The sequence below is a fragment of the Dromiciops gliroides genome, chromosome 6, assembly GCF_019393635.1.
Source record: "Dromiciops gliroides isolate mDroGli1 chromosome 6, mDroGli1.pri, whole genome shotgun sequence".
Lineage (NCBI taxonomy): Eukaryota > Metazoa > Chordata > Mammalia > Microbiotheria > Microbiotheriidae > Dromiciops > Dromiciops gliroides.
The window spans coordinates 267,568,791-267,584,529 of NC_057866.1; the positions used below are offsets into that span (position 1 = coordinate 267,568,791).

General features: G+C 40.7%; 2 protein-coding genes across 2 annotated transcripts; one reads left to right on the forward strand and one right to left on the reverse strand.

The window, feature by feature from the left end:
* Window positions 1-945: 945 nt before the first annotated feature.
* LOC122732298 (probable E3 ubiquitin-protein ligase TRIML1) lies at window positions 946-5,572 on the reverse strand. Its single transcript, XM_043972370.1, has 7 exons — window positions 5,156-5,572; window positions 4,752-4,847; window positions 3,980-4,186; window positions 3,174-3,404; window positions 2,595-2,617; window positions 2,324-2,421; window positions 946-1,484 (listed from the first exon to the last, which is right to left on the reverse strand). Exons 1-7 carry the CDS (start codon window positions 5,570-5,572, stop codon window positions 946-948), a joined length of 1,611 nt encoding a protein of 536 aa, XP_043828305.1.
* Window positions 5,573-8,216: 2,644 nt separating this feature from the next.
* Window positions 8,217-10,505, forward strand: LOC122733016 (DNA topoisomerase 1-like). Its single transcript, XM_043973502.1, has one exon. It carries the CDS (start codon window positions 8,217-8,219, stop codon window positions 10,503-10,505), a length of 2,289 nt encoding a protein of 762 aa, XP_043829437.1.
* Window positions 10,506-15,739: the final 5,234 nt, after the last annotated feature.

Below are 15,739 nucleotides of genomic sequence, written 5' to 3' on the forward strand. Positions count from 1 at the left end.
GGAGTTGGGGGTGGCCCCCTCAGGGTTCCGACCATCACTGGCAAAGAGCACTGGGAGTGCTGGAACCGAGAGGGCCCCACATCTCCTTACATCTCTGTGAGACCTCCAGTTGTGAGGGAAAAATCCATCCCCTTCTCAATAATTCTCAGGAACTCAGCAGGGAGGTGACAAAGGCTCTTTATTTTCTTCTCATGAGAAGGAGGCACCCTAGTGTGCAGCTAGTGGGTGCGCCCCAGAATATTTTTGAAAAGAGAAATTGTGATGTACATTAGTTAATGACTAAGTCACTTTTTGATCCTCATAGAGATCTGTTAAGGGTATTTGCTAACAGAAAATATGACGGGATTTTTTATACAGGGACAGGCTACAGCTAATGAAATTGTGTTTTTTTAACAAACCAAAGGAGGAGGAGGAAGAGGGGGAGAAGAAGTGATCAATACCTACTATAGTGGAAGAAACGTTTCCAGGATGGCCATGGAAATATATTGTGCTTTTCAGGGACCAAACCCAATAAATATGTATAGTGGTGATGCATAGATGTGCTGTGATCTAAATATTTGGAGGGAATGCTCATTCCTGTGAAAAGGGAAATGAACTGATATAAAAATTGATGTTGTGTTGACTTCCTGAAGCAATGAAATACCATAATATTCAGGTCCCTTTGGGGCAAAGTAGGACCCTAAACTATATAATTTACTAGTCTGAGCATCACCAATTCTCTCTGTGAGTTATCAGTAAGGTGTTAAACACTAGGTGTTGATGCAAAGTGAGGCACACTAGTTTTGATATTCAATATCAGCTTTTTATTGTTTTTATAGTGATATACAGCATCATTGATATACTCAACATGAGCTCTAATGAATGGAAAGTCATTTTAAAGGTTGTTTTTTGTTACTTGAATTTGAAAATCCCATTTTAGCCATTCTCATTTTTCATATCATTCTCCTAGTTACTCCTGGGGCAGACACATAGAGAACCAGAAGTCTTTTTCCCCTTTCCAAAGCAAGGAAAGAAACAAGGGTAAAGAGCCCCTTGAAAACCATAATCTGCAGGACTGTAGATGAAAGTTCCATCTGAAGCATTGTAAAAGGCTATATGGCCTCTTTCATAATCAAGGAAAATGCCCACCTTAGAAAGAGGCTGGGTTACATGAACTTTATGATTGGAACACCAGAGGCGAAAGGTATTTCTAAATGTCAAGCCTACAAGGGTCCGTGTATCCCCAGGTAACTTGGGGACATGACCCTTCCTTCTGATTGATTCTTTACAGATGCCCACTTCCCACTCTGTTTTATTCCCCACATCTACTTCCCAGTAGTGCTTCCCTGAGGTGAAGCTCTGGGCAGCCAAGACACAGAGAGCAAAGTCAAATCTTTTGGGGTTGTCAGGCACAACCTGTGGGACAGAAACATATGTGACACTCTTCAAATCTTCAGACAGAATGAGATGAGGATTGGCTGTTTCAGGATCCAGAGTTATGTCTCCTGTAGATAAAAGAAAAGCATCATTTACCCTGGTTCCAAGATTCTGGAATTTGATTAACAAATTGAAGGATTTCCTACTACCAGCCAAAGGAGTTATATCATTACTCTTTAGGAGGATGTCCTGTTTCTCAACATTCTTTTGTTTGTTTTTTTTGTTTCTTTCTTTCTTTTTGTGGGGCAGTGAGGGTTAAGTGACTTGCCCAGGGTCACACAGCTAGTTTCAAGTGTGTAAGGCCAAATTTGAACTCAGGGCCTCCTGAATCCAGGGCTGGTGCTTTATCCCCTGCACCATCTAGTAGCCCAGGGTTGTCCTGTTTCTAACACTCACTTGGGTGAGTGACTTAGTTTGCTGGTAGTCCTCAGTTCCCTTAAAAATGAGGATGATTCAGATGGAATTGATGACTTTTAGGATCCTCCCAATATTAGCTTTATGGGTGACTTTATTCTTTAAGGCATTCCTTGGATATTTAACAACCTGTGATTAAGAAACAACTCTGGGCAAGCAGTAAACCAGGCAGTGAAAAATAAAGAGAAATGGTCATGTACGTGATATGGCCCTGAAAGAAGTACTGCTATTGACATAATGATTTTTCAATATATAATTTAAAAGGCAGAGATGATAAACATTCCACCTTTTAACCTATTTTTAAATGTCTGACCACAGAGTGATTCACTCTTATCTATTCTTCTAGAGAATACTGAATTCAAGGAGTCTGTAATCTCCCACAGGCAACTTGAGAAATACTCAGATCGATATTGAATAGGGTGCCAATATAGAGCACATTGCAAGCCATATTGGGGCTCCTGGCAATACTGAAGTTTCAATTGAGGTGACTTACTGTGGAATTTCAGCAACATTTCTCTCATGCCAGTGATGGGGTACATGGTCCATCTGGGTGAAGCAACTACTGGATTTTGAAGAAGTAGCTCCTCATTCCTATAAGCAGAACACACTTCAGTATAAAGGTTGTATAGAGATCTTAGGGACCAACTTGGTAAAAAATCTCAGGGAACTCCAATATTATGGATCCCAGTAAGCCCCATTCATCCATCCAGACTCTTTCATACCCCATGCCTGTCTGAATAACCTTGCATTGAATGGAAACTTACCTTTCCAATGTACCTTTTGCATCCTATAGGGAACAAGAAAGAGAGAAATTTAATCTTTTATTCCTTAGTCAATTCTTATAAGATTGTCTTTTTTGGTGAGTACAGAAACAATCCTCCCATAGTCTTTTTTATATTTAGCAAATATTTTCCAGGGATAGTATAACTGTTGCAAAAAATGAAATAAAAAGGAACTGTAGAATTGCTGAGAACCAGCCCCTGGTCACTATTGCATTGCCTTGATGCCATCTGGCACTGTGGTAAAATGGGGAAATCACTCCAATGTGAAAGAAGTGTCATTCTTGCCCATCTCTCCTCACATTCTCTTATTACAGAAAATTCAGCTGAGAGAATCCACCTATTGTATCTTGGTCCCTTTGAATTCTTAAAGACCAAATGAATTTGAGTAACAATCCTTGGTATTATTCAATCCAATATTCCTAATTCTGTCCTCTGAAAAATAAAGTCTAATGCCCATTCTGCTAGACAGTTAAGGATTAAAATAGAGATATGATTTCCCCCTCCCTCCAACTTCTCTTCCTTTGTTTCCAACCCATCTCGATATTTGTTTCAAGCACTTACCTGGAGTATTTCAATGGGAAGTTTACCAAAACTTCGTTTTATTTCCAACATCACCATTTCCAGATTATGGATGTGTTGGGTCATTTTTGTCTTGCTCTCCTCGAACTTTTCCAGGATGTGCTTTACTTGATGGTCCATTATTTGAAGATGTAGCTGCAGTTCCTCTGACAAAAACAGGTGCTTTTCCTCATATTGACATTTAACCACCTCTATCATAGTTTGACCCTCCAACTATAATCAAAGACAGTAGGATAAAGGAAAGAAATAAAGTCAAAAAATGTCAGTGTCCACATCAGTCATGTGTGCTAGCTATGAATTCCCATTGGCCATGTGAGCAGATTTATGGGCTATGATATCAGATAGAGCTTTTCCATCTGCCTTCCCCAAATTTCTTTCTAAAAGGCATTCAGGTACCTTGTCTATTTAAGGCTCTTTTCCTAAGGAATAATCAATGATGGAATGGAGAGAAAAAAGAATTTTCTTTTAAAGGAAAAGTCCTCAAATGTACACCACAGAAAGTTTCTGTCCAAAACTCCCCAAAGCACACCAGAAAACCAATTCCCTACAAGTATTTTAGTAGATTACTTTAAAAACAAAGTAATTTGCATTTAGGCATTTACATTTACATTTGCATTTCGTAATTTACATTTATGCATTAAAATGTCAATCCATAAAAATAACAATATATTGCTACTTTTGTTTATTAATGGACCTGCTCCTTCTTCCTGAATTCTGGAGGTGATAGTGAAAGTACCTCCTAAGGCCCCTTTGTGAAGCAGTATTTTGGTTTCACATCAATCACTCACCTTGAGCATTCCCACAGGCTGCTGCTCTGAGTTCATTTGAAGACTCAGGATCCCTTGAGACTGGCTGTCCTTGTTGTCACTAACTGCCAAGTTATCTCTTGCTTCCTTGTCCAGTCTTTGTAATTGTAGTTGTTCTTCATCCAATAAGAACTGGTGTATTTTCTTATATTCGGATACAACCAGCTCTTTAAAAGTCTGGCCCTGCATCTATCACCAAAGAATTGAGATTTTAAAAAGGAAAGAAAAGTCAATGAGTGTCAGGATCCAGGTCAACATCGATTATGTGAGTAGCCATTACTACCTTTTCTATGTCAGAGGAGGTTTATGTGACATGTAAACAGACACAGCTTTCCAATATGACTTCCTCACTTCTGTCACCTGCAGCAACAGTGATGTGCACTCTGTTTTCTGAAGGAGTGGTGGACAATGGAAAGGCCAGAGAGAGCATTTTGTGTAAAATAATAAATGAAAAGCTCTCAAATGTATGCAAGACACTGATTCTTTCCATAACTGTCTAAAATCAAGTAGAAAAAATATTGTCTTATGAATTATAAGATTATATTTTTCAAAGATCTGCTGCTATTCGTGGATGAAAATGCTCATCAATAACAATGTTGATATGATTCATCCTTAATATGAACCTGTTCCTTTATGAAATTTCACTTCCTCTAACCTTTATATCAGTTACCATTTCATATGAAAAGGACCTTTCAGGGAACAGGCAACCTTGTACTTTTATCTCTTAAAAATAAAGCCAAATCAAGATACTTACCTCCCATTGGACCTCTCTCACTTCCTCACATTCCAATTCCATTTGAAATTTCTGCTTCTGACCATTTAAACTATTCCATCTTTTCTGGAGTTTTGCCTGCAAGAAAAAAAACAACCAAAAAAAAATAAACAAGTCTTATTCTAATATCTGTTTTGTACGAAGAGTATCTCTAATGGGCATGGACAGAGTGATGTGGGCAGAGCCTATATCTGTTCTAGGATGGAAAGTGAACAGAGAGCAGCTAGGTGGCATGATGGGTAAAACCCTGGATTCAGGAGGACCTTAGTTCAAATCCAGAATCAGAAGCTTAACACTTACTAGCTGTGTGACCCTGGGCAAGTCACTTAACAGTAATTGCCGGGCCATAAACAAAATAAATAAAAAAAGTGAAGATATGTACTTACCATGTACTGACCAGCAGCCTTTTCCAAAGGAAGGACATTGTGCCCCTTGTGCTCTGTACTTAAAAAGCAAGGCCCACATAAGGGTCTCTGGTCCTCCTCACAGAACCAGGTCTCTTCTTTCCCATGTTTATCACAGGTGGTCAGGCCCCTGATGTTCTGCAGTAACTGAGGTATAAGCATCTTGCCAATGCTAGCCAGATTCTGCAGCTTCCAATTGCACAAAAAGACTTCAGATTCAATGATGGCCTTGCAAATTGGGCAGGGTCTTGGTGTGGGCAATTCCTGTCCCCAGCTGAGAAGACACTCTTTGCAGAAGCTATGGCCACATTTCAGAGTCACTGGTTCATTGAAATAGCTCAAACACATTTGACAGGTGAGATCCACTTTGAGGCTTTCAAAGAAGTTTTTGGCCTCCATGTTCTCAGACCTGGGGAGAAAATGTCAGTCAAAAATGTTGATTAACAGAGGCATGTATTGTAAAATCCATTTCAGAACCATGGGACAGACTGTGTTGCAGGGACTGAGAAGCAATGGAGGGCCTAGAAATGAAGTATGCCATATGCTTCACACTTCCTATGCAGATGGATAAGAGAAGTCAAGTCTCAAGCCACCCTGCCAATAGAGCTGGGGCAATGAGAGTCCTGGGACTCAGAGGTCATGGGCTGGAGGATGACTCTACCTCAGGGGGTACCAAATCTGACCCTTTCTTTTGAATGAGAATTTTGTTTTTCTCCTTCTGGGATGAAGCTTGATTTTTCCACATTCAGCTCCTTCCCACCCCCCAATCCCAGGTCAGGCATGCAGGATGACGGCTTTTAACCTATAAGCTAAAATGTGTCACAGGCTAGGTCCTGATTTAGGGGACAACTCTGTGCCCCTCTGTGCAGCATGGAGCATCACTGAGGAAGGTCCAGAGACTGTCCTGTCCCGCCCTCTCTAGGCACCTTGAAGAAGTTCAAAAGCTTATATTCATGCAATTTTGGCCCAGGAACCATGGACCCTGATACCCCTAGAGCTGGACCTGAACTCTCTCCTACAAGCTTACTGGATGATTGGGGCCCCCTTCTGTTACTACATATTCCTCCCACCTTCTATTTTTCTTATGCCCCAAATCAGAGTCACTATATCCTGGGGGAAAAAAAGACACAAAAAAACCATAATTCTTAAGTTTCTCCTAAGTCTTTCCATAGTCCTTCCTTCACTAGTTTAGGTTAGCTTTTGGTTACTTTGGTGATACCTGATCTCCTTTCCAAGGGTCACCACAGCTATTTTCTTAATTATGTGTGATAGCAATAGGGTAGCTAAAACCCCAAGTCATCAGGTATTACCCCCAATCTGCCTATTCATTCATTAAACTCGAATATATTTTTGTCACCTCACACAGTTCCAATGCATTTACTGAACTGAGATATCTTCCTTCATCTTTCTAAATTTACCAATAAAAATAATCTTCCCAATTGCAACTCACCTTCCTGTCTTTTCTTCAAGGATACTCAACTCAGAAAGCATAACTCAAGCTCCTTCCCTCTGAGCTCTGGAAACAAGCAAGATTCCAGGAGGAAACTGTTGGCTTCTTTTATAGGGCTTCCTTCATTGAGCCCCTCCCCTCCTTTTGTCAACAATGTGTGAACTCCTATGGCCTAATAGTGCATCTAGTGGCTGCTTTAGGAGAGTTCTCAACTCTGTGAGTTGTCACCTTTTTGTTTAAATATGCAATGGGTTTATATGTTCAGAGTGGTGTTCAATGACTAATACAATGTTATTGAGTTAATGTATGACAGTTGTTTCTCTCTTTTGAATCGTTTTTGTCTCCTTAAATTGTAGTAAGAAATTGAGTAGCAATTTTCCCACAGTTTTTTCCTATTTATTCCTATTTGTTTTTTGTTAAATTCTTACTTATCTTTCTAATTCATTTTTGAAAGAAAAAAGGCATATTTTTTTCTTCAAGAATAGGATTACCCATTCTACATTTACACCTCCTGCTGTGCACTCTCATTCTTACCTTAAAAGTTTCCTGCTTCCTGGTAGCCATCAGCCCTGGCTGTTTCTCTCTGGCCATGAACTTTAACCAGGTGTTCTGAATTGCCTAGAGTTGAACACTATTATCAATACCTTGGCCCAGTACTAGGTTTAAGTACAAAAGTTTGAATTCACATAGATGAGAACCCACCCAAAGCAGAGATTAGAGCCATTATCAGACCATAAGAGTTCACACTTTGGTGAAAGTGAGGGGAGGGGCTACATTTAGGAAAGCCCTATAAAAGAAGCCAACAAGTTAGTCTTGAATTCTGGTTTTCTGGCAGTGCTCAGAAGTAAGTGGTAGAGGTACCCTTCCTAATTTGACTAACCCTGACAAAAAGTGCCAAAAGGTAAGCTTCTCTTAGGAAATTTTTTCTCCTATGCACATTTAGGAAGATGAAGCTCTCTCAGTTCAGTAAATGGCTTTAAAAAAAAAAATTAGGGGGCATATGAAGGTTAAGTGCCCAGTGTCACATGATTAGAAAGGGTCAAGTGTCTGAGGCCAGATTTGAACTCAGGTACTCCTGACTCCAGGGCCAGTGCTCTATCCACTGAGCTACCTATCTGCCCCAAGTAAATGGCTTTTTTTTTTTAAGCAAGTAAATGGCTTTTAACTAACTATGGGAGGTGACAAAAACATCTCTCAGTGTAATTAATGAGTGGGCAGTTTGGGGGAAAGACCAAATGATTTTGGTGATTTCCTTCCCCTATTACTGTCTCAGATAATTAAAAACGTAACTGCACTGACCTGTGTTATTTTGTTTTCTTTCCCCCCAGATCTTGGTGACAGAATTGGTGGATAAAAGGAACAGAAAGCAGGAAGAATATAGAGGAATATAGAGAAATACGAACTTAAGTCTGCCGTGGGGCTTCATTCCTTCCTCAGTGTCTTCTGTTGCCGCTGCTGTTTCTGATTTCTTGGCCTCAGTTGCCTGTGCACCCCTTTGTTCTCATGCCTTATCTCCTTCCTCAAGGCCCAGGTGTGCATCAACTGCAGCAACTCTCGTCAGGCCCTCTAGTGGGTCCTGGGGAGATGTCTGAGATGAGCATGGATCAACTGCATCCAGATGCCCAGATCAATGTGGAGTTCCGAGGGAATGAGTCTCCCAAACACAAAGATAAACACAACAATCCAGGACATCGACACAAAAAGCACAAGAAGAACAAGAAAAAAGATCAGGAAAAGTCCAAGCATAGTAAAAGGGAGCCCAAAGATTCCTCAGAGAAGAAACATAGGCGAAAGGAGAAAACCCAACACAGAAGTGGCAGGTCAGAGACACACCCAGACACAACCAAAGACAGAACCAAGGAGAAAGGAAAGGAAGAAAAGGGAAGACCCTCTGGAGATGCCAAAATGAAGAAGGAGAATGAAAATGGTTCCTCTAGTCCACCTAGTATTACAGATGCACCAGATGGTCCTGCTTCTCCTCAAGAAGCTCTCAAGCTTTTAAAGAGACCTCGAGAAGATGAGGATGCCGCTTATAAGGCCAAGAAAAGAAAAACAGACAACCTCAAAAAGGTGAGGGAGCTGAAACCAGAGGGAGTGGAAGACACCAAAGCCAAAGCAATGAACCAAGATGAGAAATTTCCTGAACCAGGTGACAAGTTGAAGCAGCCCAAGGAAGAGGAGGAGCAGAAATGGAGATGGTGGGAAGAGGAGCGCTATTCTGAAGGCATCAAGTGGAAATTCCTGGAACATAAAGGTCCTGTGCTGGCTCTACCTTATGAGCCTCTGCCAGAAAATGTCAAGTTCTACTATGACGGCAAAGCCATGAGGCTGAGTCCCAAGGCAGAAGAAGTGGCTACATTCTTTGCCAAAATGCTTGATCATGAGTACACTGCTAAGGCTATCTTTAGGGACAATTTCTTCAAGGACTGGAGAAAGGAAATGACAAAGGAAGAGAAAAATACCATTACCAGTCTTAGCAAGTGTGACTTCACCCAGATAAGCCAGTATTTCAAAGCCCAATCAGAAGCAAAGAAACAATTGAGCAAGGAAGAGAAACTGAAGATCAAAGAGGAAAATGAAAGGCTCTTGCAAGAGTTTGGTTTCTGTGTGATGGACAATCACAGAGAGAGAATTGCCAACTTCAAGATTGAGCCTCCAGGTCTTTTCCGGGGCCGTGGCAACCATCCCAAAATGGGAAAGGTGAAAAGGAGGATTATGCCTGAAGACATCATTATCAACTGTAGCCAAGATGCCAGGGTTCCTCCTCCTCCCCCTGGACACAGATGGAAAGAAGTTCGACACGATAACAAGGTTACCTGGCTGGTCTCCTGGACTGAGAATATCCAAGGGTCCATCAAGTATATCATGCTGAACCCCAGCTCACGAATCAAAGGGGAGAAGGATTGGCAGAAGTATGAGACAGCCAGAAGACTGAAGAAGTGTATAGACCGGATCCGGAAGCAATACAGGGAAGACTGGAAGTCCAAGGAAATGAAAGTCCGCCAGAGGGCTGTAGCATTATACTTTATTGACAGGCTTGCTCTGAGAGCTGGCAATGAGAAGGAAGAAGGGGAGACAGCTGATACTGTGGGCTGCTGTTCCCTCCGGGTAGAGCACATTACCTTGCATCCAGAAATGGATGACCAAGAATACCTCGTGGAGTTTGACTTCCTAGGGAAGGATTCCATAAGATACTACAACAAGGTCCCCGTGGAGAAAAGGGTTTTTAAGAACCTCCGGCTCTTTCTGGAGAACAAACAGCCTGGGGATGATCTTTTTGACAGACTGAATACCAGCATTCTCAACAAACACCTTCAAGAGCTCATGGCTGGCTTGACTGCCAAGGTCTTCCGCACGTACAATGCCTCCATCACCCTCCAGCAGCAGCTAAAGGAGCTCACTGTTCCCAACGAAAGCATCCCAGCAAAGGTCCTGTCTTATAACCGTGCCAACAGAGCTGTTGCACTCCTGTGTAACCATCAGAGGACACCGCCAAAGACTTTTGAGAAGTCCATGCTGAACCTCCAGACTAAGATTGAGGCCAAGAAGGACCAGCTAGCTGAAGCCCAAAGGGATCTGAAAAGTGCCAAAGCTGAGGCCAAGCTCCTAAAAGATGCCAAGTCAGAAAACGTGCTAGAGGCTAAGAAGAAGGCTGTGCAGAGGCTGGAGGAGCAGTTGAGGAAACTGGAGCTTCAGGCCACAGACAGGCAGGAGAACAAACAGATTGCCTTGGGAACCTCCAAACTCAACTATTTAGATCCCAGGATCTCAGTTGCTTGGTGTAAGAAGTGGGGGATCCCAATTGAGAAAATCTATAACAAAGCCCAGCGAGAAAAGTTTGCCTGGGCCATTCACATGGCTGATGAACACTATGAATTTTAGCTCTTTTTACATGATGAAGTTTTATGGGAAGGAAATAGGTTTCAGCAATATTAAAAAACTGTGAGCCTTGTACTGGGGGGGTGAGGGGTGGGGTTTTATAATGTGGGAGAGATGGCCATCAAGTTGGAAAGGAAGTTTTAACAAGCTAAATCTTTGAGAGACAAAAAATCAAAAACAAAAACAAAAACACACACAATTAGAAATATTCTGAAAGAGCTGAGCCCATTGTTCTATGGACATTTATTTAGAAATGTTTCAAAAATAAAAATCTAGCTGCATGACACCCCCGGGTGCTACTGCAAGCTGCCTGGAAAAGTGGAGGAGGGAAAGGGAGACGGGCGAGGGTGGCTGAGGTGGGGGTGTGGTCAGAATGGAAGCCGGTGCTTCTTCCTCCCTGGGCACATTCTCTCCATCACAATGGGACTTCACAGTAGGTGCCCTGTGGGCCTCCCACTGTCACTAGTCTTCCGGGGGGGGGCAGCCTCCCCCATGACCTTTCCATGGATTCCTCCCGGAGCCGGCAAAGCCCCAGTGTCGCCCCCGAGGCCTTGCCCTCATCCTGACAGTCAAGTATGCAAATAGGAAGCAGGTCCTTTAGGACCCGGGCCATGCCCAGGCATGCTGGATTAGGTTGTACCCCACCTGGGTGGGGAACAAAACACTCTGCCCAAAGGCTTATGGGAGAGGGACCTCCTCTCCCATTCAAGAACTCTGTACTTCCCAGGCAAAGCAGCTCTTCCCCCTACTCCCACCTCCCTGCATTTGTGCAAGTCAATCCCCATCCCAGTCTCTATAGCTCAGAAATCCATCTTCCTTTAAGGTAGGTACATCTCGGGTTCCCTGGTTCCCTGTGTTCTATTATTCTTTATATGGAGTTTTCCTCCCAGTAGAATGTAAAGTTCACGAAGGCAGGAACTGTTTGCTTCTTTTATATTTGTATCATACCCTCTGTGCCATGGCACAAAATAGTCACATTCTTAATAAATGTCTGTGCAAGAAAAAAAATCTAGCTGTAGATTTATTTATTTTCTAATTTTTTTTGGGGGGGGGTAGGAGGGGACAATGAGGGTTAACTGACTTGTCCAGGGTCACACAGTGTCAAGTATCAAGTGTCTAAGGTTGGATTTGAACTCAGGTCCTCCTGAATCCAGGGCCATTGCTTTGTTTTTAAGAGGGCCAATGGATGGCAATTTGCCAAGCTTCTACTGGACAAATTGGCTATTTCAGTGCAGAGTTTGGGTTCTTTAGGTAAGGTAAATGCAGTCAGATTATATTGGTGTATTTCTACACTTAGGATTTTGCAATAACTTCTATATTTTCATAGGAAATGAATTCCTAAGCTCCATCTCCTTTCTGCTTCTCCCTTCCTGTTTTGGAAATTTACAATTAAGTAAAACAGAAATCCAGCCCACCAGTCAAAGCTGTCACTATTGTCATGGAAATCAATCATCATTTATCTTGAAGCAGTTGGGACATGATATCTTCAGTGCTCCAGTTCATATATCTGTTCACAGCAAGGCATGATGCGAAGATGCTTCTCGGCTTGAGTGTTCCTTTTAAAATGTGGATTTCATTTATTTTAATTATTTTTAAATAGTTAAACCTTTTTATTGATCTTAAAGATTGTGTAAGTTGGGTTTGGGAGAGAAGAGTGATGAGTGAACTTGAGAATGATGAAATAGGGGCAGCCAGGTGATACAGTGGATAAAGCACTGGCCTTGAATTCAGGAGGCTCTGAGTTCATATCTGTTCTCAGACAAATGATACTTCCTAGCTGTGTGACCCTGGGCATGTTACTTAACCCTCATCGTCCTGCAAAAAAAATAATAATAATAAATGAAATATTCAGTGACAAACTACTTTTCTGTCATTCTTTATTCTGAGCAGGTTTTGTACAATTCTAAAATATTCACCAAACTTTTTTTTCTTTCTCTTGAAACTCCAATGGTTTTCCTTGAAAGACTTTATTGTATAAAAAGATCCACAGGTCAATAAATTCCATGGATATCGAGTATTTGGCAGGAAAAGGAAAAATAAACAAGATATTAGGCCTTATTTTTCTTTTGTAATTATGTAAAAAATTTTAAAAATGTAAAAAATAATTTTAATGTTAAGTTTTTATGTGATAATCATTAGTTTTACATATATTCTTACCACCATCAGATGAAGGTGGAGTTCCGAGGGAATGAGTCTCCCAAACACAAAGATAAACACAACAATCCAGGACATCGACACAAAAAGCACAAGAAGAACAAGAAAAAAGACCAGGAAAAGTCCAAGCATAATAAAAGTGAGCCCAAAGATTCCTCAGAGAAGAAACATAGGCGAAAGGAGAAAACCGAACACAGAAGTGGCAGGTCAGAGACACACCCAGACACAACCAAAGACAGAACCAAGGAGAAAGGAAAGTGCATGTGCAGGCCATTTCCCACATCTTAACTCCAGTATCTTCTATTTTTACCTTAAATTACCTTTTAATCAAGTGTAGGTGACTTAAAATAAATTCCAAGAAGGCAATGGAACAACAACAAAAAAAAAAAAAAAAAAAAAGGAAGAGGAAGAGATGGGAGCCCCCATGACCCAGGACTTTTTTATGACAGATCTCAGGTTGAGCCCTAGGGCTTCCAGGTTCCATGGTCCCCTGAGGCAAAAGGTGTGAAAACATGGCAACTGCTTTTGAACTTCTTCAAGATGACTAGAGAGGGCAAGGCAGGACAGACTCTGGGTCTCCTCAGTGATGCTCTATGCCACATGCAGGGGCACAGAGTTGTCCTCTGTATCAGTACTTAGCTTGTGTCACATGGAGGCTCCTTGGTGAAGAGGAATACTCCTGATAACCTGTGGCAGGAAAGTGGAGTGGGGTGGGAATAGAGGTAACCTGAAAAAAACAACAGTCATCAGCTCTGAAATTGAAAAAGAAATTTTATTCTTAAGCAAAAAACAAAAAAACAAAAAACAAGACCTAGAAATTAAGCAAACCCATAGGGTTGAATCAGCTCAGCCTGTGATCTAAGAGACCCAGGACTTTCACTTCTCTGGTTACATTGGGAGGCTGTCTTGAGACTCAGTTTCTCTGATCATCTGCTTAGGATGTAGGTAGGAGATGGCTCACTTCTGGTCCAGGCCCTTCACTACTTCTCAGTCCCTGCAAATTAGTCTGTTTCATAGTTCTGAGTTGTGTTCTCTAGCATATGAAAGACCTTGTCAAATTTTTCATTGACTTTTTCTCCCCAGGCCTAGGAAAATGAATGCACAAAACTATTTTTTGTTGGTTTTTGGCAGTAATAGTTGTGTTTCCCTAGACAATAGTTTCAGGAGGAAAAAGGATTGTGGCTATGTATGTATGGCTTCTCTGAAGAAGACAATGTCATGAAAAATGAATAAGGAGAAGATTAAATTCCTCAGATATGGAGTATTTGTCTGCAAAAGTAAAAAAATAATCAATGTGTTTTGCCTTTTTTTCTTTCATAATTATGTAAAAGTAAAAAATGTAAAAAGCAGAATTTTAAGGTGAAGATTTTTGGTTTTAATTATTAGTCTGACAAATATTCTTAGCTTAGTGTATGTACAAAGACCATTTCCCACATCTTAACTCAAGTATCTTCTATTTTCATCATAAATTATCTTTTAATCAACTATAGGTGATTTCAAATAAATTCCAACAATGCAATGGAACAAGAACAACAAAAAAGGAATAGATGGGAGTCTCCATGACCCAGGGCCTTTGTATGAGAGATCTCAGGTTTAGCTCTTAGGTGAGCCTTGAAAAAACAACAATGATCAACTCTGAAATTGAAAAAGAAATTTTTTTATTAAGGAAAAAAAAACACCTTGAAATGAAGTATACCCATAGGGTAGAATCACACCTCAACCCATGATCTATGAGTCACAGGAATTTCATTTCTCTGGGTATATTTGGAGGGTGGCTGGAGACTTGGTTCTCTGATCCATCTACTTAGAATGTAATGTAGAAGATGGCCCACTTCTGGTCCAAGCTCTCTACTACTTGTTAGTCCCTGCAAATCAGTCTGTCCCAAAGTCCTGAGGTGTGTTCTGTAGCACATGAAAGCCCCTGTTAAAATTTTCACTGACTTTTTCTCCCCAGGCCTAGGAAAAGTAATGGCCAAAATTAATTTATTGGCAGTAATAATTGTGCTTTCCCTGGATAATAGTTTCAAGAAGAAAAGGGACTGTGGGAAAGTATGTATATATGGCCTCTCTGAAAAAGAAAATGTCATGAAAAATGAATAAGGAGAAGATTAAATATCTTGTGTATCCTCCCTCTAAAATGCAAGAGGCACATTGGAAAGGTTGGTTTCCATTCTATGGAAAACTGAAGCAGACATGCACAATCTGTGAAGGACTGTGGCTAGATCAAATGGATAAATGGGATCCATAGTATTACAGCCTACTAAGCATTTTTTGTTAAGTCAAGTAAGTCTCTAACTAATGCATTGTTGGTGGAGTTGTGAACTGCTCCATTCTGTACAATTGGGAACTATGCTCAAAGGACAATCAAACTGGGCATACCCTTTGATGCAGCTATACCACTACAAGGTCTGTATTCCAAAGAGATCATAAGAAAGGAAAAAGGACTCACATGTATAAAAATACTTATGGCAATTCTTTTGTGGTGTCAAAGAATTAAAAAAAGAAATGATTAGCAGACTGATTTCAGAAAAACCTGGAAAGACTTCGATGAACTGAAACTGAATGAAGTGAGCAGAACCAGGCAGGACACTGTGTGATGATGAACAATGATTGACAACCCTTCCAAGCAATACAAAGATCCAAGAGAATTCCAAAAGACCCATCATGGAAAATGCTATCTACATACGGAGAAAGAATTGATGGAGTCTGAATGCAGATCAAAAGATGCTTTCACTTTTTTTCCTTTTGTTCTGTTTCTTCTTTCCTAGCTTAACTAATGTGTAAATATGTTTTACATTGTGGCACATGTATTACCTATATTACATTGCTTTCTATCTTGGGGATGGGAGAGGAGAGGGAAGAAGGGAGAAAAAAAAGTGGAACTTAAAAGCTTCCAAAAAATTAATGTTAAAAATTGTCTTTACATGTAATTTGAAAAAATAAAATCTGATTAACATTAAAAATGTTTTTCTCCCTGAAATTGTCATAAGCAATTGAGAAACACGTTTTTGCTTTTGGTTATATTACTGATATGTATATATATATATATATATTTAATCTAGATAGTTAGATAGAATATTTAT

What these genes read in the sequence shown, in the direction of transcription:
- LOC122732298 (XM_043972370.1), bottom strand. Translation starts at nt 5,572, where the DNA reads ATGGAGGCCAAAAACTTCTTTGAAAGCCTCAAAGTGGATCTCACCTGT. An exon ending in AGGCTGCTGGTCAGTACATG is followed by an intron (nt 4,848 to 5,155) that starts GTAAGTACATAT and finishes TTTTTCTTGCAG; the next exon opens with GCAAAACTCCAGAAAAGATG. An exon ending in AGCCTGTGGGAATGCTCAAG is followed by an intron (nt 3,405 to 3,979) that starts GTGAGTGATTGA and finishes CTTTGATTATAG; the next exon opens with TTGGAGGGTCAAACTATGAT.
- LOC122733016 (XM_043973502.1), top strand. Translation starts at nt 8,217, where the DNA reads ATGAGCATGGATCAACTGCATCCAGATGCCCAGATCAATGTGGAGTTC.